The sequence below is a fragment of the Mus caroli genome, unplaced genomic scaffold (assembly GCF_978045245.1).
Source record: "Mus caroli unplaced genomic scaffold, Mus_caroli_1 scaffold_1, whole genome shotgun sequence".
In the NCBI taxonomy this organism is placed as follows: domain Eukaryota; kingdom Metazoa; phylum Chordata; class Mammalia; order Rodentia; family Muridae; genus Mus; species Mus caroli.
The window spans coordinates 96,774,542-96,800,963 of NW_028227256.1; the positions used below are offsets into that span (position 1 = coordinate 96,774,542).

General features: G+C 37.7%; 1 protein-coding gene and 1 non-coding gene across 2 annotated transcripts in view; one reads left to right on the forward strand and one right to left on the reverse strand.

Moving 5' to 3' along the window:
- The window catches only part of LOC110291812 (contactin-associated protein like 5-2), a 718,290-nt gene that overhangs the window by 483,896 nt on the left and 207,972 nt on the right, over window positions 1-26,422 (forward strand). Inside the window, exons 12-13 of the mRNA XM_029482783.2 lie at window positions 6,443-6,562; window positions 26,110-26,310. Coding sequence (XP_029338643.1) covers window positions 6,443-6,562; window positions 26,110-26,310 — 321 coding nt within the window. The remainder of the gene's footprint in view (window positions 1-6,442; window positions 6,563-26,109; window positions 26,311-26,422) is intronic.
- On the reverse strand, window positions 4,334-4,465 carry LOC115032481 (small nucleolar RNA SNORA17). The gene has a single exon (XR_003838153.1). It is a non-coding gene; the product is annotated as a small nucleolar RNA SNORA17 (small nucleolar RNA).

Sequence of the window (26,422 nt, forward strand, 5' to 3'; positions counted from 1 at the left end):
AGTTCCATCCTAGCCAGATGTTCTATTTTACTTTTTTTTTTTTCTTTTTAAAATAAAGTTATACTATGGATCATTGTCTGACCTGCAGTTCTCTATGAATAACAGGCTGGCCTCAAACTTATGGAGTTCTTTTTTATCTTAATGAGCCTCCATTACCACACTAATATTCCCTCTGAAGAAGAGATGGTATCTCTGGCCTCTGGATAAATAAATAAATAAATAAATAAATAAATAAATAAATAAATAAATAAATAAATAAATAAGGCTACCCAGAATCAGAAAGATACCTCTGGCTTTTAGGCAAGGAGGAAATTATTTCCTTTTCTTTGAGGTCTTTTTACACTGAATTTCTTAGCTATTTTTTACCTGCTCTTATTTGCTATCAGTGTCAGAAAATTCAACAAAATCTGACATATGTGAGACTATACCTTGTGCTCTGTCATGTTCCCACAAGATACTATAAGAACAATGTTGTGCATTCCTAGTCTCATAGCACATGTACTTTGTGGCATGTTAGATCAAATCAATGTAGAAAAAGGAATGCTGGAAATATTAGGTGTATTTGATGTAATTTGACACAAGTCAACTAAAGATCCAACACTAATTTAAACTCATAATGGCAAAAAAATATAGAAAAGAGTAAAACACACACTAATCAAAACAAAGACAGAAACAATTAAAAAAAGGAACAAAATGGTAAAAATAGCAACAATAAATAAATAAATACATAAATAAATTAAATCAATCAATCAGTCAATAAATAAATAAATGAAGCAGGCAAGCAAGTAAGCAATCACAGGCACAGGAGATAAGAGCAAGACAAATTTGAAAGTTTTAGAATGCATAGATGTAAGAGAGAGGGACAAAGTAGCAGATCTGCAGAGCTGAAACCTTATATGAAATAGCAGAACCTAGGGCTGGAGAGATATTTCAATGGGTAAAAGTGCTTTTGCCATGAAGCCCTGAATTCACATTTCCAGGGTGCACAGAAAAGCCATAATATTCTGTCCTTTCTGAGGCCAGCTAGCCTATGGCATATGCAGTGGAAAAATAGCAAGGGGTTCTGAAAAAACAAGGGACAAATTGCTAACAGACATCTCAGGTTATCCTCTGACGATCATGAGCACACATGGACATACCTAGCCAGATTTTGTCAATTTGTCACAATCTAGAATCATCTTAGAAGATGAAACCTCAGGTGATACAATGTCTCTGTGATATTGACCTACAGGTAATCCTATAGGGCCATTTCTTGAACAATGATGGAAGTGGGCAGTCAATTGTGGGTGATGTTATCTAATGGCAGGTTTTAGTCTATGGGATAGTAAGGCAGCCAGAATAAGCCACAAGGAGGGAGCCTGCAAGCCATTCTGCATCTGTTCTTGAAACATAGAAACTGCAGATAGCATTCAGTTCTGTAAGTTAAGTTAAAGATGTGAGTTTTATGAAAGACATAGATTTATCTGAAAACACACAAGTTGATCATCAGTCCTTCTTCACCATTGTGAAGCTGTGGCATACAATAGAGACTCCCAAGATTTTCCAGGTAGGACTTTTTCATCAGGATCTCTCCTGAGATGGCCATTAGCTTCCACCTCAGGGAGTAATCTAGAAGCTGCAAAGATGTTGGCCCATGCCTTTTAGAAATATAATCCTGACATGCATCTCTGAAACCTTTTATTCTTCTCCATTGTGGCCTGTACCCACATGAAATATATGTCAGACATAGTCCTTCCTCCTTTAAGTTGTTCAGTCAGGTATTTTGTCACAGCAATGAGAAAATCAACTAAGTCAATCATGAGTATGTGAATACCAGCAAATGGAAATTACCTTGGGGTTGGCCAGCAAAAGAAAAGTCACTTTCCCAAAGTACAATAGACACTAAATTGAAGCAATACTGCAAACATTAACCTAGTTAATTTCTAGGTTTCATGTTTTTGTGACATACTTACAAGTTATATTTAGTGTGTGTGTGTGTGTGTGTGTTAGTACTGACTACATGTGTGTGATGATGTGTTTGCTGCAGAAAAAATGTGTAGGACAAAGAAGAACATGCAGTGTTTTTTTTTTTTTCTCTTCTTCTACCATGTAGGTCCCAGGGACAAACCCATGTCATAGGGTTTGGCAGCAAATACCATGACTCACTGAGTCATATCACTGATTCAGTGGCTGCAGTATTTAGGGAAATGCTTATATGCTGTCTGGTTATTATCCCTCTTTCATGTTCATGAGAAAACAGCAGAGACAACATCTTTCATGTATTTATCCTCCTATGAATATAAGCATATTCAGTGAGAGCCACACATTCTGGTTGACATTCAGGTATGTCAAGCATACCAAAATCATAACAAAGGTCCTAAACATCATAGTCTTTCAGGTAGGCACATTATCAATGAATATATTAAGTTTTATAAAAAATATATGAAACTCATGTGTGCACTGTATAAGGTACATATTTTGACACTCTTATGTATCTCTGCTTCAAAAAAGTGTTCCTGGATACCGGAGAGACTTCTGTGAATACAAGATTAACATTGAATTCATACCAAATTATAAAATATTCCAACTCTCTCACTTTTAGTTGACTGAAGTGAATCTTTAGACTTGAACTTAGTGAATTATTTGATGCTTCTTTCACACTTGATCGTGATGAATTGTACCTTCATATTACTGGAATGGGGCATTAGTCACATGGCACAGAAGTCAGCTAAGATGAGAAGCTTTTACTAGATCTTGAACAATGTTGGGAGCCACTGAAGTGTTCTAGGCATAACTAGGTGGCATAATTCATTATATACATGCTGCTCAGAACAATAATACATTGTGTGATGTACTAGAGATAATTTTTTATGTATAAGTTGGTTAACATTTCTTTAAAATATATTGGTTCTCTGTAAGTTTCACACCATGAATTTCAGTCCGACTCATCTTCCCCTGCCCTGGTCCCAATCCTTCACCCTTGCAACCTCCCCTCCAACAGGGAGAATGAAATCCTATTGTGGAAGCTGTAGTATGTCAGTTTTTCCACAGTATATACACTTGTCAATACTTTCTGGCTTGCAAATTTTCATTGAAATGACTTGTTGGTCTGGTATAAGGCCCCCGGCTTCTGCTACATTACCTACACTGGATCCTCACTGGGATTCCTCTCAGTTATCATGTTTTTCCTTGTGTAGTGGGAGATCCTGTAGTTTTGCATCCTAAGGAAAAGCCGTTCATGTACCCCAGAAGTTCATCGATAGGGTAGATGTTGGAGTGGGGCCTACTCAAAGTCCTGGATCTTGGGAAGAAAGGTATCTGAGCAGATCAACTCACCAAGTCTTCACTACCCACATTACTGGGGCAAGATCTCCTGTCCTGCCTCAGCTGACCCATCCAATGCCACAGCCACCAAGGGACACATCCAACTCTCCACTTCAATGCCCTTGGGGCTGCTCATCTGTCCCCAGGTCATCAGAACATCTCTACTGCACTGCCTAGATTAAGTAAAGGGCCCACTCTCTTAAGAAGAAGAAGCATCTTGCTATGGTCTGGGTCATCTCTGCTCTCAAGTCTGGAAGGCAAGCTCTCTCACAATGCCTGGGCAGGGGGTGGGGGAGTAAGGCAAATTCTGCACAGCCCTCAGGCATCAACATGTCTCTGGGAAAGCAGCCAACACAAGGGATGTCTGCCTGGCCTTCTGTGGTAATAGACCCCTCTTGCTGCTGGGCCACTGACACAGAAGTTGCCTCTGGTACCAGCACAGGTAAGAACCCAACCATAGTCCTAGGTGGTATCATCAGCTACTCACATCAGGCTGTTCCTCACTACCCTTGATTCTACAGCTCTGCCTCCCTTCATTGTGTCTTCTTTTCTTTCTCTTCCATTTGCTACCACTTACTTGCTCCCCTTAGTGCCACTTGTGGGGATCTTTGAGTGTCTGGGATCATCTCAGGTGTGGTCTCAGGAGTGTTATGCTCTGCTTATGCATTATGGCACAAGGAAGTGACCATATTTGGCATGGTCTATTCACCCATCCCTGTGAGGTTCTTGACTGGTGGTTATCTCAGGGTAGCTCTTGGTCCATGCATTACATCATGGGACTGGGTACTCTTTTGGCATCACTCTCATCAGGGGCTCATGATCCTAGGTAAGGTAGTCTCAGACTCACTCTCACTGAATTATATTGTCCCAGGTGGGTTATTCTTGTCTCTGGCTCATTCCCTGCTCTGGGGACTAGTCCAGGTCTGCACAGTGATAAACTGTTGGTCCTCTTAGTCTAGTTGCTTGTCTAAGCCCCCTGGTGCTGGATTGATGGTTATCTCAGGTTTGTTCTTCTTTTTTGTTTCCAGGAAGTGTTAGGCTACTAGTCAATCAGATTTCCACAGGTCAGAACACTGAGCATTGACCTAGCCTCTTTCCTCTCTGCTACCTACTGATGCATTTTTTGACATTATAGCCACACCTAGAGTACCTCTAGAGGTGTGATTGATATGTTCTTTTAAAGAAACCTTTTATGTATTCTTACAAATCTCTTAGTGCTGCTTTAATGAGAGTAATATTTATCAAGTATACAGCTCTGTTAAAACTCCATATTATGTGACATGTATGACATGACTCTGCTCATGTGTGATCGCACACAATTCTCTGTGCCTCCTAGGAGATGTAAGCAGAGGGACGTGGGTTGATGTCAATGGATTTGACCATTGGTAAAAATTATACTTGTTGACATATATCTGTAAATTAGTCACCAATTGTTTGATGGTGTTGGATTGAACCTGGATCTCATATTACATCACTTTCCGAAGCTTGGAATGTATAATGTAAAAAAGTGTATTTTTGTGCTGGAGGATATCTCAGTTGGTAAACTGCTTTCTTTTCAAGCATGAAAACCAGAGTATGATCCCCAGAACATATGAAGGCCAGGTAGGTTATGCACTCATTTAATCCTCATGGAGAGCAGGGGTAGATAAGCGGAGTCTTAATTCTCATTGGCCAAACAGCCTATTCAAATAGGCAAAGAAAGACTAAAGTTGAGACTAGTAAAAAACAAACAAACAAACAAAAAAACAACCTTCTCACATACAAGCATGCAAATCCATAAACACACACACATACATACACACACACAAAACCATACCTCTCCCAAAATTGTGTCCTCATATTTTATTGTTAAAAAAGTTATAGCAGCTTATGTACATTATAAACTTATTAGCCAAATATGTGCTGAGCCCTGGTGCAATATGATACATGCCATGATACAATGGTACACATTCACGGATCTTAAAGTTTTTTTAGCAGAATGTAGATAGAACATTGTATTGATGATTTTATCTTACTATACTGTGGGGACATACAGGCAGAATGAAAACCAAAAAAGAAAAAAAAATGACTGACCAAGGACAGAGTTTAAGGTAAATGTAGTTCTGATATGGGCTAAGAATAATTAATTAATTAACTAGTTAATTAATTATAATAAATTAAGGGCATATGATTTAGCTTTAACTGTCAACTTCACTCAATCGAGAATCACCTAAGAAGAGAGTCTCACTGAGGGATTGTCCTTATTGAGTTAGCTTGAAGACATGTTTGTAGGGATCATCTTAGGTTAACTGGGATATAGAGCTCCAGCCCACTGTGATGGGACTATTCTCAAAACAGGGGTCCTTGCTTTAGTTAGACTCCCTTTGCTGTGATAAACACTATAAGGAAAGGGTTTCTTTCAGCTTAAAGTTATAGTTCTTCATGAGCAAAAGTCAGAACAAGAACTCAAGCCATGAAGCTAGAGGTAGGAACTAAAGAGAGGCAGTGGACAAGTACTGCTTACTGGCTGGCTCACATGGCTTAATCAGTGTACTTTCTACTGCCACTTAGGAGAATCTTCTGAGGAGGGAACTTGCCTACAGTGAGCTGAATCTTTCTACACCAAGTATTAATATAGCAAATGCCCTATAGGTCTCTTTACACTCCTGTCTAATGGAAAAATTTTCTCCATTGAGGTGCCTGTTTTAAAAATAACCCTATCTTGTGACCAGTTGACAAAAAATTCAACCAGAATAATTTATGAACTATTTGAGTGGAAAATTCAAGCAGAGTATAAACAACTCCACTTATATGCACTCAAATGTGAATTTGTTTCTTGGCATCCTGGGATTCGGATGTGAGGTGACTAGGGGCCTCAAGTGACTTCTCTGTAGTGATGGAGTGTGACCTAGAATTGTGAGCTAAAATAAGCCTTTTATTACTTACATTACTTTCTTTGCAGGGTATTGTTATGCAACAAAAATGAAACTGAAATATGGTACAAAGCTTGTAAGTACCAGAACACTGAGCTGTAAAGGCTTTTTGGGGCCCATATAGGAAGGAAAGGGAGAAGTATGAGAAGTGGCCTTATGCATGAACTACTGACTCTTGCAGGGGAATATTCAGAATCAAGTAAGAGTTTGCCTTTGTGTCTTTCCAGCCATCTATGAGCAATCCTGTGAGGTATACAGACACAGAGGGAACACAGCTGGGTTCTTCTATGTTGACTCTGATGGGAGCGGGCCACTGAGACCACTTCAGGTGTACTGCAATGTTACTGGTAAGAGCCACATTTTCTAAGCCTGCTTAACCTGGGTGACTGATGGTATGAGATAAAAAGGGAGTTTTTGGAAAAGTGTACAGAGTGTAAAATAATTGGACTTAGCTTAGTTATTTTCTTTTCTTTTTAAATTAATATCTTTTAAAATCTATTTTTATTATTTATTTATTTATTTATTTATTTTACACTCCAGATTTTAAAAATTTTTTATTAGGTATTTACTTCATTTACATTTTAAATGCTTTCCTGAAAGTCCCTTATACCCTCCCCCCCCCACCTCTGCTCCTCTACCCATCCACTCCCACTTCTTGGCCCTGGTGTTTCCCGTGTACTGGGGCATATAAAGTTTGCAAGACCAAGGGGCCTCTCTTCCCAATGATGGTGGACTAGGCCTTCTTCTTCTATATATGCAGCTAGAGACACGAGCTCTGGGGGGTACTGGTTAGTTCATATTGTTCCACCTATAGGGTTGCAGACCCATTCAGCTCCATAGCTTAGTTATTTTCAAAACAAAAAGTAGAGAAATGATGATGGTCATGACATTATTCTTTGAAAGAGGAGGAAGTTACCAAATGTTTTCTATAAGGTTTGGAAAAAATGTTTTCTATAAGCTTCTTTATTAAAGCTCAACAACAGAATGAATGGAAATGGAAAAAATAAGCACAAACCAAGGCATAAAAGTGAGTGGAAAGTCCTAATTCACAAAGGGGAACTCCATTCACAGATGGATCTATGGACTGTGTATCTGGCTGAGTGCTACCATTTTGAGCTTTATTTTTTCCTCAATGAAATGAGAATGAGATAACTACACACCAAGGAGTTGTGAGGGCCACAGATAATCAGTTCTGTTGGACCAGCTAGTGAGGACCCAAAAACATCTTTTACCTCAAAATTACTAAGATATAGTTTATTCTATAGCACTACCATAGTCCAAGAACATAAATTTGGTGTTGCTTTAATGAGAGTAATATTTCAAGTATACAGATCTGTTAAAATTGAAAATTCCTCATTCTGTCATGCTAATGGTTTCATGAAGATTTTATTGTGTCCATTTTATATTAGAATCCTTTTCAATATACTTGTCCCCCACCAGTTGGGGGAATTACAGTAAGCAGAAGCATCTCTGCTCTGAGCCTCATATGCTATATGAGGATTTTCTTATCCTGTGGATTCATAAACATAGAGTTTTCTTCATCCATTTCAATAAAAATTTTCAGATAGTCATAAGAATGTTAGGTTATGCATAGAAATCAGCAATAAAGCACTGTTCACTATGCCAAGATTGCCCAGGAAAATTCTATTAAGTCAATCAGCTTTGAATAATATTCAATGTAAATGTAGCTTCTTTTACTGGAAAATATAGTTCCCTTGCACATCACTATCACCACCATCATCACCACCATCATCACCACCATCATCATCACCATCATCACCACCATCATCACCACCATCATCACCACCATCATCACCACCATCATCATCACCATCATCATCACCATCATCATCGAGAATGTGTGTTTTCTATGGAATATCCTGAGAACATGTAACTTCTTTACAAATCAATTACATAGCTTTAGAAATGGCATTTGAAGAGATCACAGGTTGACCAGGTACTAGTAAACATTTGGTACTATGCCTAATGACCTGAGATTAATCCCTGGACCTGATATCCTGAAAGGAGAAATCTGACTACAAGATTCCCACATGTTCTCCTCTGACTTGTAAGATTCAGCGTTGTCCATATGTATGTGCCCTCATCATGAGTATAATAAATGTTTTAAAATGTCATTTGATGGTTCATGTATTCTCTAATACAATTCCACAATGCCAAACATTAATGTAGGTTTTTAAGCATTTAGCTTTGCAAACAGTCTTAACATGATGGACTGTCACTAATTGGAAAATTGCCCCTCCCCCATCTCTACCTCTCTCTCTCTCTCTCTCTCTCACACACACACACACACACACACAGGGAGAGGGAGAGAGAGAGAGAGAGAGAGAGAGAGAGAGAGAGAGAGAGAGAGAGAGAGAGAGAGAGACTACATAATAGAAATAGATACACAAGGAACTACTAGGCTGAGATGTTGTAAAGGACATACATCAGAAACACATAGTCTGATGGCAGAGATTTGGCCTTCTGAAGTGAAAGGTCACCCTTCAGATATATGTGTGTGAGGTGTGACCAGAATTCTTAGATAACTCTAGATCCTGTCAGTCTTGCTGGTAGTATTAACCCTCACCCACATGAAATATCAATTCTTCTAAACTAGCAGTCTTGAAACAGTGATCTGATGTTAGGTAGTGATTGTAGATCCAACTATCCCTCACTTAATCTCACAGTTGTTCACAGGATTGAAAGCTATATATCCACTCTCAACAAAGAGATAAAATAATAAAGTCTTCAAATGTTCTAAATGGCTATATTATTTGCAAGACTCTAGGAATCTGGAGTCTAGCATTCTTGAAAACAACCTATCAAGATGAAGTACATCCTGACATTTTCCTTAATCTCAAATTGTAGTCAGTTTGTGCACTTTTAAAACATTTTTCCTATAACTCAGTTTGTAGTCAGCTTGTGAATTTTTTAATGTTAACAGATACTTGACCACCTATTAAAATATATTTATTTCTCAATTGCACAATTTTTCTGTTGCTCGGTAGATTACATACTTATGTGCAGAGTTGTTTATGGAGAGTCACTCAAAACACACATTCCCTTCCTAGCTCGATAGAGCCAATGCCAGTTTCACATAGTAGAGCAATGGACAACAGTTACAGAGAACTTACAGAAAATGTTTAGGTGAATTTCAAAGTCAAAATTTGTTTTCCATTCTCAAATAATTCCTAATCCATATCCAATCTACCTTTATAGTCTTCTAATCTTACTTCCTGTTTATTATGATGCTCCATTTCTCTCTGCTTGTCAGCAGCCTCTGTTTCCATTAACATTCATCAATGCATGCAAATTGTAAAAGGTAGAGAATTGTGATTGAGTACTCTTCAATATTTCCAGCCATTACTGTACAGTGTGATTGAGGTAATAGGTTATCATCCAAGCAATTGATGGCAAGAAAAACTGTGTCCACGCGGTTTGGTTTCCATTGTTAGCCTTGCTTCCTGAAGTTAGGTTAATGGCTGTGATTTACTCATTGCGTGTATACCTGTCAGTATAAAGAGAATGAACGACATTGGAAACATAAGAATAAGATATTCACAGGCATCATTTTCTTTACACTTTGTGCAAACAGTGTTGAACAAATGTACTAAAGAACAAATAAGTAGAACTTAGTTGTTAGTGTCATGGTAATGGTAATACACTTTTGTGCTGGCATCTTTCTACTGATTTCCTCACTAGGCAATATACTTCTAACATGCACACAGACCAACACTCATATATATTTATCTGTCACATAAGAAAACACATTCCTGTGAAATGCACAAACAGATATATAGTCATACACATATATCCACATGTGTCTCCACAAACACACAAACACAAACACATCGAACAGAAGAATGTGCAGTTTTCATTGTTCTCCCAAAGATGGGAAAGAGAATAAAGTAGGTCAAGATATCAGATTTCTTTTACTTAAATCATCAGTTCTTAGTCATCATTGCAAAATTACTGTTTTCCAGGTACTGAGGAGGCAGCACAATCAGTAAGGTACTTGCTTTGCAACCATGAGCATATAGTTTTAATCTCTAACACACTTGTAAAAATCCAGCTCTTCTGGCACATAGCACTGGGGAGAATCCTAGGGCTCACTAACCGACTCTGGCATCTAAACATCAAAAGCATATGCACATATGTACTTATATTTTCTCCCCACCCCAAAGTACTATGGCCAAAAATTGTCATTTGAATTGAGACTATAAACTTAATTTACTTGGAGAAGCATGCATCATTGAAGGAACTAGAATTGTTTGTATAACAACATTACTGAGTAGTAGAAACAAGATAGCCATTATAGCTATCTAGGATAGAAGCAATGGCACTATGAGAAGTGTTTTATGCCACAGAAGACCTAGAACAATTTGCATTATATTTTCTGCATTTATCTGCATTTGGTCATTGCTCTAGCCAAGTGATGATGAGGCACTGAGAATATAGAAACAATTTTGATAGTGGGGGATGTGGATGGGCTAGTCTGCAACGTTAGGGCTATGCAAGCATAGAAAATGAGTGTTGATACCCAGCATTCACATAGAAACCACTGTAAACATGCAAGTGTTTAATCCCAGTTCTGGGGGATAGATAAAAGCAGATACCTGGAGCTCATTGCCTTACCAACGTAACTGATAATTAAACTTGGATGCACTGAGAGTTATGTCTTATGAATCAAAATGGAATACTTATTATTGATGAAAGAATCCCTATCTGCCTGTGGCTACCACACATATATACTCACATGTGCATATGCTACCATGTGTATACACATGGTGTATATACATAGTGGATGAGGAGAATTTTCACATCTTCACACTGATGCCCTTCTAATATGACTAACCATTGCTAGAAGCTTGATATTTACATTGGGAAATCTGGAAAAGGATGAAATGCCATAGCGAAGTCCATGTTTTTTAAAGAACCATTCCTTCTTTGGGTGAAGTTGGAGTCAAGGTGAAGAGAACTAACTATTTAGGCATTCTTACTACAAAGACAAAACATGACAAATTAATTCTGGGAATGTTGGAGACTGTGCTATAGTTAGTTCTTCCTCTGTCTCTGTTTTTGTCTGTGTCTGTGGAAGGGATGGCAATTTTTCATCACATATGTTTTACTTCTGTGTATGTAAGAGTTTGAGGAGTGTAAGTCAGAAAAAAATCTTCAGCCGTAAAATTTCTCCTTTTATTATGTGCACCCCAGAAATTAAACTTGAAATCCAGTATTTTTTCCCAAGGTGCTATTTCACTGTCCTCTTGCAATACTATTTTAATAAAAAAATTAAGCAGTGTTATTTGAACAGAGTGGGGCTCTCAGAGAAAGAACAGGACATATCCAGATATGAGTATGGACTTATAATGAACAGTAAATTTTGAATGCCTTACCATTGGCCTTATATATTATTTTGCTAGCTCTCAGGGTACATCTGAAAGGAGTGTTAAAAGACCATTCCCAGTGTCCTTTCTTCCAAGGAGTAAAATTTTAGGGTAGCTATAGATGTGTCTTTGAGAAGGTTATAATTATTAAAGCTAATATCTGGAGCCATTTGGGTTACATAAAGTGTTTCTGTTGAAAGATTTGGAAAATTGAAGCTTTTCAGCAGTAAGAGAGAAAGGTAATTATCTACTATATTCTAGTCCTGGCTTCCCCAAAAATCAACCAGACTCCCAGGTGAGGTTCCCTTTGTCAATCTCATGTCTTTTTCATTTTTCTCTGACTTTCTATCTTGCCTCACTTTCCTCACTATATCTACAATCCCTGAAAGTAGGACCAGTGTCCTCATTAACAGTGGATTTGGCTCATCTTTGGAGAACTTTGGTTTCCTGGTAGAGATTCACTGTGGTTCACTTGAAAATTAATTACTTGGAATACTACTAGTGTTTTTGCCCCTTTATATCATAGCAACTTCTATTGTGGCTAACATTTCAGTAACGAAGGATTTTCCAAAGAACTCCAAGACATTCATCCTCCAGTTAGAGGATGCAACTTCATACATTTATTATAACTGTATTTTCATCATTCTGTTACAAACTGTGGGCTACATGGTGCTTCTAGAATGCTTGTCTATCAAGCTAAGGCCTGGAGTGGATCCTGAATCTCTATATGCAGAGGCCTCTGCTTTGAAGTAGTCTCTCAGTGCTAGCAGATGGCATAATCTTCTGCTAAATTGATCCATTAAACAAAACATCTAAGTCATAAAGCTGTGTCATTACACTGAAATTAAAACACCCTCACCTTCAAATGGCTAAGAATTTAACAGCCACTTAGAGGAATTCCTTTCACACTTCCATTTAGCATGGCCAGTTGAGTCCCACTACACTGGAGCAGAGGAATGAGGTGAGGAATCCTGAGTTCTGGTGATTATTAGGCTTTGGACTGTCAGGATTCTCTGTATTTACCCACACATTTTTCAAATTCTTTCTTAATCTCTTATTTATTTATCTATTTGTCAACTCTTATTTATTTCCTTCCTTGTATATTTCAGATATGCTCCTTTATTGATGCAATATTCATTTATGTAGAAGTTAATTCATGCAAATTACATTCTAATGTTGATTGGGCTTAGTACCAAAGTTCAAGCAGTGAATAAATCTCTTTTTGTCATTAAAAACTCATAAATATATTAAATATTTAAATTAAATTTTCAAAAAGTCTACTTATTGTGTGTGGTTGTCTGTCCATCAGTCTATCTTTGAATGTTTGTGTCTGTGTGTCTGTGTGTCTGTGTGTCTGTGTGCATTTGTCTTCATGTGGAGGCCAAAACAATGGTGAGTGTTGTTCCTTTGGTGCCATCTACCTTTGTTTTGAATAATTAAACCACATTTCTCACTGGCCTGGTGCTTGCTTATTCAGTTTGCCTCACTGGCCATAAGCTCTTGGAGTAGTCTTGTCTGTTTCAACTCAGCACTAGCATGCTTGACTTTTCTTACCTCTTTCTACTGATGGAACTCTGATTTTTATACTCACCAGGAAAACACTTTACCAACAGAGCTTTCTCCAAACCTCAGATTGTTTTGTGAGTCTCTCAATAAATTATGTATTTGTTAATTTTTATTTACTTGCTTCCTCATTTGTTTATATGAGTTGAGGGTTTTTTTAATGCATTATTCCTTTAGTCAATTATGCAAAAGTTAATTCACACAAATTATATTCTAATATTGACTGAGTTGAATACCAAAATCACAAAGTGAATATATCTATTCTTGTCCTCAAAATAATTTTTTGGAGAGCAGACAGTGCAGTACACAGATATTTTAAATTCAGTGTGGAAAATTGGGGAGCCATTGATGGAACAGAAATAAAACTCAGAAGAAAGGAAATGAAAAGAATTGTACCAGGGAACCAAGAACTATGGTCATTCATGGTATTTTTGGTTAGTTGCCTTTTGAGCTAAATTTTGTGCATATGTCTGTTGGATTTTATGCTCATGTGCTATATTCCTGTATGATGTATACATATACAAGTATGTGAGCATGTGTCAGCAGAAGTATGTGAAGAGGTCAGAAAAACACAACAGATGTTAGAGGGCCTCTCTTGAACTTGGAAATAAACTGGTGATTAGAAAGTCTCTAAATCCCCCTGACTCTATGCATCACAAAGATTATAAGCACAAGTGGCTATGTCTGGCTTTTTATGTGGTTAATGGGGATTTAAAGTCAGGTTCTCAGCTTGGCCAACAGATACTATCTGCCCATTGAATCATGTCTCCAGTCCCTGAGCTGACTGTGTAGTAGAATTAGCTATTAGTCACAGAGCACTAATTAGCCTGAGGCTCAGTATTCTGCATTTCACAAAGGAAGTGGCACTGTTTCACACCGCCTGTATGAAGAAGATGTATTGTCTCTGTTTTACTGAGGAAAGTACAGAAAGGTATGTGCTAAACATCTTGCCTCTAGTTGAATATAACCCCGAAATTGTGAGGTTGTGGCTGTGATGACTAAGGGCTCAGGTTTACAGTGAGTCTGATGTACAGAGTGGGCATGTGCTCTAACATGCAAAATTCAACTTTTACTATTCCTTTTATTGCTCACCAGACCTTCAGAAAGGACTGCACATTGCAGAGGTCTCCAGTACATTACTCACCACTGCTTTCCTCTTCTGTAAGATGGATGTGATAAATTTCTGAGGAATGAAAGAAAAGACTATAAAGCTGAGGTTCTTAGTGTACAATTATCTATAAAGCATAAGCTTAGAGGAGAGTTTAAAATGTCATTCTCTAGCTCTGTTCCTGGTACTGTTTATTCAATATGTGTGAATGTAAGTCTGAAACATTATGTTCAATGTGCTATAATGCTTAATGTTGTCAACTTGTCAATCTATAATTATCTAGGAGAAAAAACATTGTACATATCACTGTGAGGTTTTCTAGATTGCTTTACCTAAGATGTGCAGACTCATGCTAAAGTGGAGGTGGCATTTGATGTGCAGAAGTCCAAAAAGTAGCAAAAGGACTGAGAATAATTCAAAATTTTCCTCTTCTGCTTCTTGACATAGGTGTGATGAAATTAGCTTTCTCAAGTTTTTGCTCTCATGAATTTCTTGCTTCATGAATTCTATGCCATGAGAGATTGCACCATTTAGCTCTGCGCCAAAATAAAGCCTACCTTCTTTAAGTTGCTTTTGATATTTTTCATATAAAAATGAAGAGAATAACTTGTACATATAATTATAGGCATTGACACATATTTCTTTGAAGCAATCTCCCAAGTCCTTGAGCAAATACTAAAGTCCCAACTTTATTCATCCTTCCACAGCTAGGGAGACCTTTCTTAAGATGAGCACAAGACTGTCTTTTCTGGAACTGTATAAAGTTTTCTGTGCAGATAAATGGAGTATCCCTGGATCTAGGAACAGGAGAATCAACAAAAAGCAATCAACATTTTGCTTTGTGTCCTGTTTATTGCTGCATTCATGCAAAAGACCCATGTGCAACACAAAACTAAAGTAATTTGGTCATGAATGCAGTTTTATTCAGTCACTTATATTTACTTCATATACATATATTGATGTTTTCTGCCTATGGAATCCTGCCAGTGTACTCAACTTTCTCATGGGTATGTATAAGAGTAATCTTACTTCAATGTATGTATGCACAAGTTAAGTAAAACTAAATGACGGGGTGGATTGGATGCCCCAGGTTTACCATATGGTGTTCTCTAAAACTTCCTCCAAAGTGTCAAAGGGCTAATAGCATCAAAGTACAAAATGAATGCAGAGGTAGGAATGTTTAAGAAAAGCTTCATGATTCCAATTCTTACCCACTTGTCCATGACTACTAATGTGCCGTAATCTCTGTAGAGAAGGCTAGCCATGGGCTGGTTTCCTCCTTGGGATCACCCATACCTGCTTCTAAAATGCAGCTAAATAGTGAAATATAAACCCAAGCACAGGAACTTCATGGCTTTCTACCTAATGTACCATGTAAATATGGTACCCAACTTGTGACTACTATCATTGCTGCCATCAAGATCAAGATCAATATGTTTAGTACATGATGAAAGCTATTTGATTATCATCATGTCATAACTTTGAATCTTGGGAACAATTTTCTGGTCATTTCTGTGAAGAAGTTTCCATCTTGTATTGAATTATGTGAGAAAACCTAACCTAAGTATGTGTGACACCATTACCTGAGCTGGGAACTTGGACTGAATACAGAGTCAATAGCATTGAGCAACATGCCTCTTTTTCTGCTTTCTGATTGTATATGGAGTGTGACCAACTGCCCCAAGCTCCTGTCTTCATGAATTTTCTGACAGGATGGCTGGCAGTTGAATAAGGTTCATTATGCCATGTAGATGCCAAGCCACACAACCAGAGTTTTGATAGCCTACATGGACCACAATTTGACCTGAAATATACCAAGTTCTTCAGTACTCAGGTTTGTGTTAGGCACATATTATAAGGTAATATCTCTGGTCCCAGGGGTAGATTGCTGACCTGAAGAAGGATTACATAGAAGTAGATATCAATTCCTTCGAGGGCTTTGATGATGGAGAAGAACACACATCCAGTTGGAGTCTCAGCACTATGCTCATTGCCAAGTCCTACTAGGCAGCCTCTTTGAAAATAAAAATTTGGAAGACTGGTGTCTCTGAGCAAACAAAGAAAAACAAAGATTAAATACCACATTGGGATGAGTTGAGTCATGATGTCCTGTCTGAGGATACTTGGTTTGCTCAGGGATTATGAACATATTTCCTGTTAAGAAGAGAAAAATAACACGTCCAGGGTCAAAAGTACCTCTTAGAATGTTTGCTTATTCTTGCTCAGTTTTGCTCTGAGCCTTAGAATCTAGGGTGACATGAGCAATCAAAGTCAGTTCACCCATCTCAAGGAATGAAAAGAGCCCAATTTTACTGGCAGCTTGTGACTTCTTCTGTGAAAGGGAAAGCAGAGAAACACTTCAGCAGAGGATATTTCTTCCATTGGTTTTTCCTTCTATGGAATATTTTTGTGTTTTGTTACTGCCACAAAATACCCGAGCTCAAATACTTGTAAAGTGAAGAAGTTTATTTAGCTCACTGGTTGTGTTGTTGAAATTTTGTTTTCTTGTTTCTCCATAGTGTGATAGGTGTCAATGAATTGATGCCTGTGGAACATAGAACACAATGTGCAAAAGAGAAAGCAAGATTTGTCAATGAAGCAAAATTTCCTTTGTAGCTTCCTGTAGTCATTTTATACCTGTGAGAGCAAGATCCTACGGGAGATTACAATTAGTCTACCTCAAACCAAATTGTATCTCTCAAGTTCACAAACTTCTAAAAGATCATCTCACTCTTGGTATATCACAGGAGGAAAACAAGTCTACAGCACATGAATCTTTGGGGGTCAGATCATATCTAATGACAAGCATGACCCCTTGATACAGAAGCCCCAGCCTACCATGAATTCTTAGCATGCAAGTGCTTCTCTCTCTGTCTATCTAACTGGCTATAGATGTTGACTATTTCTGCTATAATTAGAGTTTTAAATGTCCTGCACATGTTCATATATTTGAATACTTACTGCTGTTTGGAGAAGCTCTGGAACCTCAAAAAGTAAAATGTTTCTTGTGGTTACTGGGGAGAAAGTCTTAAAGGTTGTAGTCCAGCCTTCTTCTAGTCATTTATTTCTGCTTTTTGATTACTGTTGTTATATAGTCTGATGATTTCACTGCCATGCCTTCTCTACCATTGCAGAACAAAATCATGAGTCACATAAGCTTCTTCTGCCTTATCCAGCTTCATTCATGTCCTTTGTCTCACAAGAAAATGAATTAATACACAGACAATTGAGGCATTTCCAAGCTGTGAGAGCTCTGTAACACTTGCCTTTCTTGTGTTGTATATGCCTTTGCTCTAAAGAGTTTCCCTCAGCTGCACTTTTATCCTAAGCAATTTTTTTTTAGCTCTTATGAAGTGCTTTAATCAGGAATATATTTATGATCCTTTGATCACATCATGAAATTAAGAAACTTCTCCTAAATCCAAGTGAATGTTTTTTTTTTTCATTTCATTTAATTAGGTATTTATTTCATTTATATTTCCAATGCTATACCAAAAGTCCCACACACACTCCCCTACCCACTCCCCCACCCTCCCACTCCCACTACTTGACCCTGGCGTTCCCCTGTACTGAGGCATATAAAGTTTGCATGAACAATGGGCCTCTCTTTACACTGATGGCCAACTAGGCCAACTTCTGATATATGTGCAGCTAGAGACATGGGTACTGGTTAGTTCATATTGTTGTTCCACTTATAGGGTTGTGGATCCCTTTAGCTCCTTGGGTACTTTCTCTAGCTTCTCCATTGGGGGCTCTGTGATCCATCCAATAGCTGACTGTGAACATCCACTTCTGTGTTTGCTAGGCCCCAGCAACTGTGGGTTGGTTTAAATCTAACCTGACATTTTCTAGCTTTGTCATGTTGCTTGAATTAGATGATTTCATTTTCCTCTTTGTCAATATTTTCCTCTGTTAATAAGAATAATACCTGTTGTAATTTTAATATGAAGATTACATAGTATAATCACTGAAAACCATAGGAAAATGACCGGCAGTATACATCAAATATTCAGCCCCTGTTTTTTTCATATTCTTGTTCAAAACTTAAGCAGTACTCCTGTTTTAAATTTAATTTTTAAATTTCTCACCTCCTAACTTCCTCCCTCTCTCTCTCTCTCTCTCTCTCTCTCTCTCTCTCTCTCTCTCTCTCTCTCTCTCTCCATGTGTATGTGTGTTTTACTTGTCTCTTTCTTTCTGTCTATGTCCCTTGCTGTGTGTATGGTATGTGATATATATACCACACATCATATATATGTATGATATGAGTATGTATAATATGTAGCTAAGAGGTAAGTATGTAAGTGTATTTCATGAACAATTGTTCATGTGTCTGTGCAAGCATATATAGGTGAACATATATGTATGAATAAACACATGTAATCTAAAAGTCAATATTAAGAGCATTCCTGGATCACCCCACCTTAGTTTATGAGATAGATGCCCAAGAGAATCCAAAGCTGATCACTTCCCCTTAGTTGGTTGCCCACTGAGCTCCAGGTTGTTCTGTAACTGCCTCTCAGTATTGATTCAGGAGCCAAACCCAGATCCTTTAACTTATAAAAGAAGCATTTTACTAAGAGAACAATCTCTGTAGACCCTATTTGTTTGTTCTTCTTTTGTCTCAATTGGCTTTAGTTGTAACACAAATTTGGGAGGAAATGAACGTCAAGAAAGACTAATTTTTGTCTCTCAGGTCCAGAGCTGTCAATCATGCATGGTGGTGAGTCTGCTTGTAGCAGTGCAGCCTGGTAGTCACACTCAAGAATGTACAGCTATTTAATTTTCTCCTTCACTTACATCGTATCTAAAACCCCAACCAGGGAGACTTTGGCCCTGCATTCCAGGCCAGTGTCCCCTTCTTAATTATCTAGGGTCTTCACAAACAATTAAGATTAAAATGAAAATTAACCTCCAAAGTTGGCTTCCATGACATTCTTTTGAGAAGAGCATCTAATAATTATAAATATTTCCCATGCAGTAGTTTTGATTCTTTATTTACTATTAGGACACTGGCAAGTAAACCTCCTGTCTAACCTTGAAACTTCCTCTTAGCAGAAACATGGTGTCAAACTGTATCAGTCTGAGGATGCTCAGCTCTATTGTTTGGCTGAGTTAGTGTGCCAGATCTCAACTGTGAGAATGATTTATCCTGATTCAAATACCTCAGGTATTTCCTGCAGAGACATGGCAAAAGTGCCAGTTCCCTAGCATGTCCTTGAATTTTGTAAACATATCAGAAGTTATTTCCATATACGTAAATGTTATAACATTTACTAAACACTTCTCCCTCCTCTGTCTCTCTTTCCCTCTGTCTTTCTCTCTTTCATGTATTTCTCTCTCTTTCTGTACATCTGTATATCTTCCTCTGTCTCTTTATTACTCCTCTTCCCTGTCTATGATAAATAAACAAACAAACAAAAAATCATGACAAGTGCTTTTATCTGATAACCCATCTCACTGACCCTAGTACTTGTTTCAATGTTATTTATGTACAGCTGCTAATATCCCTTCATTCGGTTCCTGTGTTAAGTGTGCATGCCCCTTGGAGCATCTTGCTGATTTCTATAGCAATGAATTGATCAAAGGTTGTTCTGTCACAAATGCTTGACAAAACTCAGTTAAGGAAGGGTTGATTTGGGCTCACAGTTGGAGGATCCATCGTAGCAGGAGTATAAGATGGTTATGCACACTGCCTCTGGAGTCAAGAAACAGAGACAGATGAAAGCCAGTTTGTAGTTGACCTTTTGTCTTTGTATGAAGTCTGAAACAAGAGTATATAACATAGGCCAGTCACATTGAAATCTTTCTATGTCAGTTAACACAGTCCCAAAACCTCCTCTTTGACATGCGCAGAGTCTTGTCTACTAGATCCTGAAAATATTAGCCATTACAAGTTTACTGAACTTGTAATGCAAAACACAAACCATTAAAATCCTCCTGATTTTTGTTTCACCCTCTGTGTCTCTCTTCTGTGAGACTTGCTCCATGGTATTAAAATACTTTCTCATTTATTCCATTGTTCCACACACAACAAACAGGCTCAGAATCACATCTATAGTAACAGAGCCAATGTCAGAGTTTAAGACTTCCTTGAGCATCATTTAGCTTTCATCCTTAGATTGTAATCTGCTAAGAGTTCATAGTCAGACAAAACAAGGTCATCAGGAATTACTTAACTTAATATTACTTATTATTTTTCATTAGTTCTGTGGTTATTTTTAACATCTTAATGTTGATGTATGAGTTTTATTTGATTGATATTTAGTAGTAAAACTTATACTTAATTCTTTTGATTTCATTTCTGTAAGAAGTTACAATGTTTTAATGTTAAACATTATGGGATGGAAATAGCCACAGTCAGGGCACTTATTCCAGTCTTAACCAATCACCTCTGTTATATCACATCCCTAACAGCTTCTCCTGTCCATCCACAAGCCATAATTATATGAGAAAAGGTATCCACGCTTTTTTAAAACTCCCTTTTAAAAGATTTATGTATTTTAAGTAAATGGAGTATTCTATCTGCATGTACACCTGTGTGCCAGAAGATGGCATCACAACTCATTATAGATGATTGTAAGCCACCTTGTGTTTGCTGGGAATTGAACTCAAGATCCCTGAAAAAGAGAAGCTCTTAACTGTTAAGCTATCTCTCTAACCTCCCGTTTTGAAATGGAGAAAGCCACTGAAAAGCTGCCCCCACTGTCCTTTGTGCCATTGAGGGTGTAAAGTCAGCACAGAGGTAGACAAAAATCTGTAATATTTCCAGAATACTTTGGAGGCCTAAACAGGTCTCTGCAGGTTTTATTAGCATTTTCATAAGCTAATTGTGTCGACAATATACCTGCCATTTCTTTTTTAGGGATTGTGTGTGTGTGTGTGTGTGTGTGTGTGTGTGTGTGTGTGTGTGACTGCATCCATTAGATGTGCCACAAAGTCAGTGTAAGGTTCTTCTCTGCCCTGTCGGATGTCTGCCTAAGCCGAGGTTTTTGACTCATAGGAGGATAACTTATTCCAGGCAGTAATAGTAAGGCTTGAGACAGCTATCAAATTTTGTTTTGATATTCTTAAATTTTAACATAGGGTGAAAAAAATGCCCTTATTCCAGCCAGTGTCTCATATGTAGCTTCCTTATTTTCTTCTTGTTTGAAGGATAATTCTTTTCTGACCTCCTCAACTTAAAACTTCTGATTCCAATAGAGACCATTACACAACACATACACAAAAGAATAGATTTGAAACCACCCAACACAAATAGCCATGATAAACAACCTCTTCATGGTACAAAGGTTATTCCAAAGGGTCTCAACCCAAGAACAGTTTCTTATATTTTCTTGAAGCCCTCTTTCTCAGCCCTTGTAGAAAAGAAGAGTCTGTCTCCACTTATCAGGCTTCACTGGTATTTCACCTACTTCACTGATAACAACTCTGTCTCTCATAGATTGCTTGGAATTCCTCATTTAATTGTAATATTCAGGACACTTATAACAACTTGAAACATTTGTCATTCTCATACATTTGCACTAATTGCTTTTCTATTGGTATGATAAAGCCTTAAGCTCAAAGAAATTTAAAACTGAAAGCATTTAATTGGGCATATGGCCTCAGAGGATTTGATTCCATGAGGATTCAACAAAGATCTGGCAGCAAGAATATCTGAGATCTCACATCTCAAAACCACAAGCAAGAATTGGATAAAAACTCTAGCAAAGGTGAGATACTTTGACTTCTTAATGCCCATTCATTTGGCACACCACATCCATCAAGGTCCCTACTCACAAGTCTTCTGGGCCAGTTCTAGTAACTGGAGACCAAATACTCAAACAATGAAATTATACAAATCATTATCATTTAAACTACCACATTCTCTTTCCTGGCTCCCATAGGCTTGTGACATATCTCATAATGCAAAACACATTTATGCCAGCTTCTAAAATCCTGAAAGCTATTCAAAATTTATACTTTTAAGTTCCAAAGTCTCCTTTGAGCGTCAAAGCAATTTCTTAATACCCACCTCTGTGGTGCAATTAAGAAATCCCAGCAATTCTCATAAGTGAGCATGGTAGATGTTCAAATTTGTTCCCTATTGGGTTCCTATCCTGGAGCAAGTGACCAGGACATGCTACATGAGCACCATAACACTTAGTCAGGCAGCATAGAGCCCAGAGTTCTCCATGCTAATGACATAGCTAGATGGGCTGACCTGGAGAATTTAGCCACTAAGCTTCCCTTCCAGGACATTTGTTCCTGCAAAAGATATTTCATCTTTGCTCTACCATGAGTAAGTTCAATGCATCCATTTTTCATCATGAATTAAAAATTTGGAAAAGCAAGGACTGTATCTCTCATTAAAACGTGCCTTGTGGGGGAGCCTTTATTATCAAGCAGCCACTTAGGACTCCTGCAGAAGGCCCATCTTTGCACTGGATACTCACATCCTGAACTAAGCCAGATACCCCCTCCCCCTGCCCTGGGCTCATCCAGCACAGACCCATTCCTAACTCCTTGAGGTTCCCAACTGTGTCTATGTGCCTAACAACATGGAAATTACAACCTCTGCATCACCATGCACCATTTCTCACCCAGGCTGGGGTCACCAGCTTAGGCTGTGATCTGCTACCCCCAGAGCAAGTGTGGACATTCTATGAGCCCAGCACCCCATGACAGCAAGGATGGAACATAGCCTAGCACCTTGCCATTTCTTCTGTGTGAACTCTATTCACAAACCCCAGCTGCAAGGCAGAACATGGACCCACACACCTCCTGTAAAAAACAAAAACAAAAACCAAAAAAACAAAAACAAAAATCACATACTTGCAACATACAATCACACATGTATACATGTATACATGTGTGATTGTATACATGTATACATGTATACATGTATACATTAACATTCCAAATGAGAGGGATGGGGACATTATGGGGAAATACTGGACTAAACCGGCAAATAAAGCCAGCAGGGCAAATTTAAATCCCACAGTTCATGTTTGACTACATTTCCAGTTTTGTTGTGGCAAAATAAAGCTCTCTTTCAATCAGATTCTATGCTCAACTCTCTTGGGAAAATATCCCAGGGCTCTACCACCTCTAGCTTTTTGATATAGTCAACATAAACTAGGGCTTACCTCCACAGTAATCAAGAATGGCCACTCAGGGCCTCTTGCCCTCTCAGAGAATTTATTCACAGCTTTCTGTGTAACATTTTGGTCTCAGCAGTACTCTTCAACAGAGAAGGAAGGATCCACAACACCTTTGCTCCTGCATCCTTAACATTAAAACAAGAAATATTAAGATGATAGTACTAAGTTTGGCTATCACTTTGTTTGAAGTATGATCTCATTGAATAACATTTGAAGTACATATTTTTCTTGTTCCTTTTTAGGAGCAGAAAACCATTTAGGTCATTATTCCTAATGTTGGGAGTCATTAATACAGTTCCTCATGTTGTGGTAACCTCCAATCATAAAATTATTTTCATTGCTACTTCATAACTATAATTTTACTACTGTCTTGAACTGCAATCTAAGTATATGATATGCAAGATATCTGATATATAATGGCTTTAAAATGGTCCTTTGACTTCCAAAGGAGTCAGGACTCACAGGTTGTGAACCACTACCCTAGGCCTTTTCTATCCCCAAGTTGGAAGCTTGTCTGATAGAGTTCTTACCCTTGGGGCATCCTTCCTTAATTCCAGTGCAGATTTGGTCATTTATTAAGCTTATTTTATTTTATTTTATTAGCTCAGGCCTTGGCTTCAGCATTATATTACCTAGGGCCCTCTTTCATTTCAATCTGTGAATTTTCTACTTCTTTTGGCTCTGCTTGTTCATTTTTCTTATAGACCTGCATTAGAGTCATTACTTATAACCACAAAACAGATCCAACAATAGGTGGTCTTGAAATTAGTTCATTACTTTAAATTTAACTACAGGAAGAATTGTAAGACAAATTCAGAAAGCAGCCCATCCTTTGCCAAAACAACACAAGAATGGTCTCCATTCCAGTCGCTAGAAGATTTCCCTTCTGAAGCTTCTTGAGCTGGGACTTCATAGTATTCATTGCTCTCAGCACTATTGTCTTCAAAACTCCTACTAATATATCCCATTGAACATTCAATTATTTTTCTAGTACAAAGTTCCAAAGTCTTTTCAATTATTCCCAAAAAGATCACAGGCAGGCCTGTCAATGAAATAGCCCATATCTGAATCATTACTTTTTTCCTTATCAGTTACTTTTCTGTTGCTGTTCTAAAAAGACCATGACCAAGGAAACTTATAAAATAAAGTATTTAACTGGGTTTAGTTTTAAGGTTTAGAGTCCATGGTATCAGAGCAAAGGCATTGCAATGGGGACATCTAAGATTTCCTATCTCAAAATGTCTGCCTGTAGATATCGGGAAGCTCATTTAGAGTGGTGGAAATCTATGGAAGCTTCATAGCACACCCATATCACTCATCTTATCCAATAAGGCCATACTTTGTAATCCACCCCAAGGAATTTTGCCAACTGAGAAAAGTATCAAAATATATGCAACTAAAGGGCCCAAACTACCACAACAACCTTTTCTTCAAATGTGGTCAAGCTTTTAGAAAAGTTGCAGAATTCATTTTATCACGTGTTTGTACCTAGACATGCAATAATTCACCATACTTTTGCATACAAGGCATGATATTTTGCAGATCCTAGAAATCCTACAGCCCTGTTGGAAAGGAATTGAATGTTCTTGTGGTTCACTGAATATTATATGGTAATATCTGTGAATGATCCTTCGGAACTTTATCAAACATAGTAGGCTCATTGGTGTAGATATAGACACAAACAACCTTTCTCATACCAGGTCGTTAGAATGAATGGTATTTTATATTTTATGTAGATGAATATTTTAATGATTTTAACTATATGTTTGTTGTTTTATTTTTGCTTTTATGTACGAGGACATGTTTGTGTGTGTGTGTGTGTGTGTGTGTGTGTATTTATGTATGTGTTCAATCTGTGTGCACACATGTGGAAGTTATAGGATAAATTTAGGTGTCATTCTTCCATCCTCTATTTTCTTTTTCTTTGAAGTTACACATTAACGTGGAACTCACCACAACTGCTATGTTGACGGGCCAGGGTTTAATACTCAGATTGTATGCTTACATAGTATAGTTTCATCCTTGATAATAATGAGCTCATTTACAGATGCTTATTTTGTTATCATTATCTATTATGTAGGTATTCTTTTCAACCTGATATTTAATGGTTCTCTAAAAAATTACTCCTAATAGTGAACTTATAGTGAACTTATAGGTTTATAGTGAACTTTCACAGGTATCTTATCCTTGTCAAAATTTCCTATGCAATATAGTATGGCAACTATTGACATATATTATTTTATCTCTTAGTATGTATCAAATAGTATTAGGATAGTTTAAATTTAAAGTGACTGTATAAAATACATCAAAATGCCATTTTATTTGAGAAAGTTGAGTATCAGTATACTTTGACATACTTTAGAAAGTCTTCTTTCAGCCTCCTTATGGATAAGGAAGAAGACTCTATTTGTCAATTTTTAAAGCTAATGGGCATTAATGCACAGTATAGAGCATGTAGAATAAGGATTCATAAGCATTAACGCTATGACTATTTGCCTCTTGTTAACCTGAGGTAGAACCCTGTAGGAAAAGAAAGTCTGTGTTCCTTCTATAAGGACTAGAATGTGTTTGTACCATTGTCTGTATAGAGTATTCAGGTGGAGAATACTTTGTCCTTTGAGTGACTCATGTTTATGTACTCTTGCTTGAGCTTTACTTCTAACTTCTCCTGATTTGCATTTTTATTTGTGCAGAGGACAAGATCTGGATGACAGTTCAACACAACAACACAGAGTTGGCTTGGGTACAGAGTTCCAACACTGAGAAACCCTATGCCATGAACTTAAATTATGGTGGGAGTATGGAGCAGTTGGAGGCTCTGATTGATGGCTCAGAGCACTGTGAACAGGAGGTAACATACTACTGTAGGAGATCGCGCCTGCTTAACACACCAGGTAAGGTCCTACCCTTCTTTATGGTACCACAAAACCCACAAGCCAATAATTTGCTCTGGTTTTCCTGTCACAGGCTAGAGTCATTGGAGAAGTGGGAACCTCAATTTAAAAG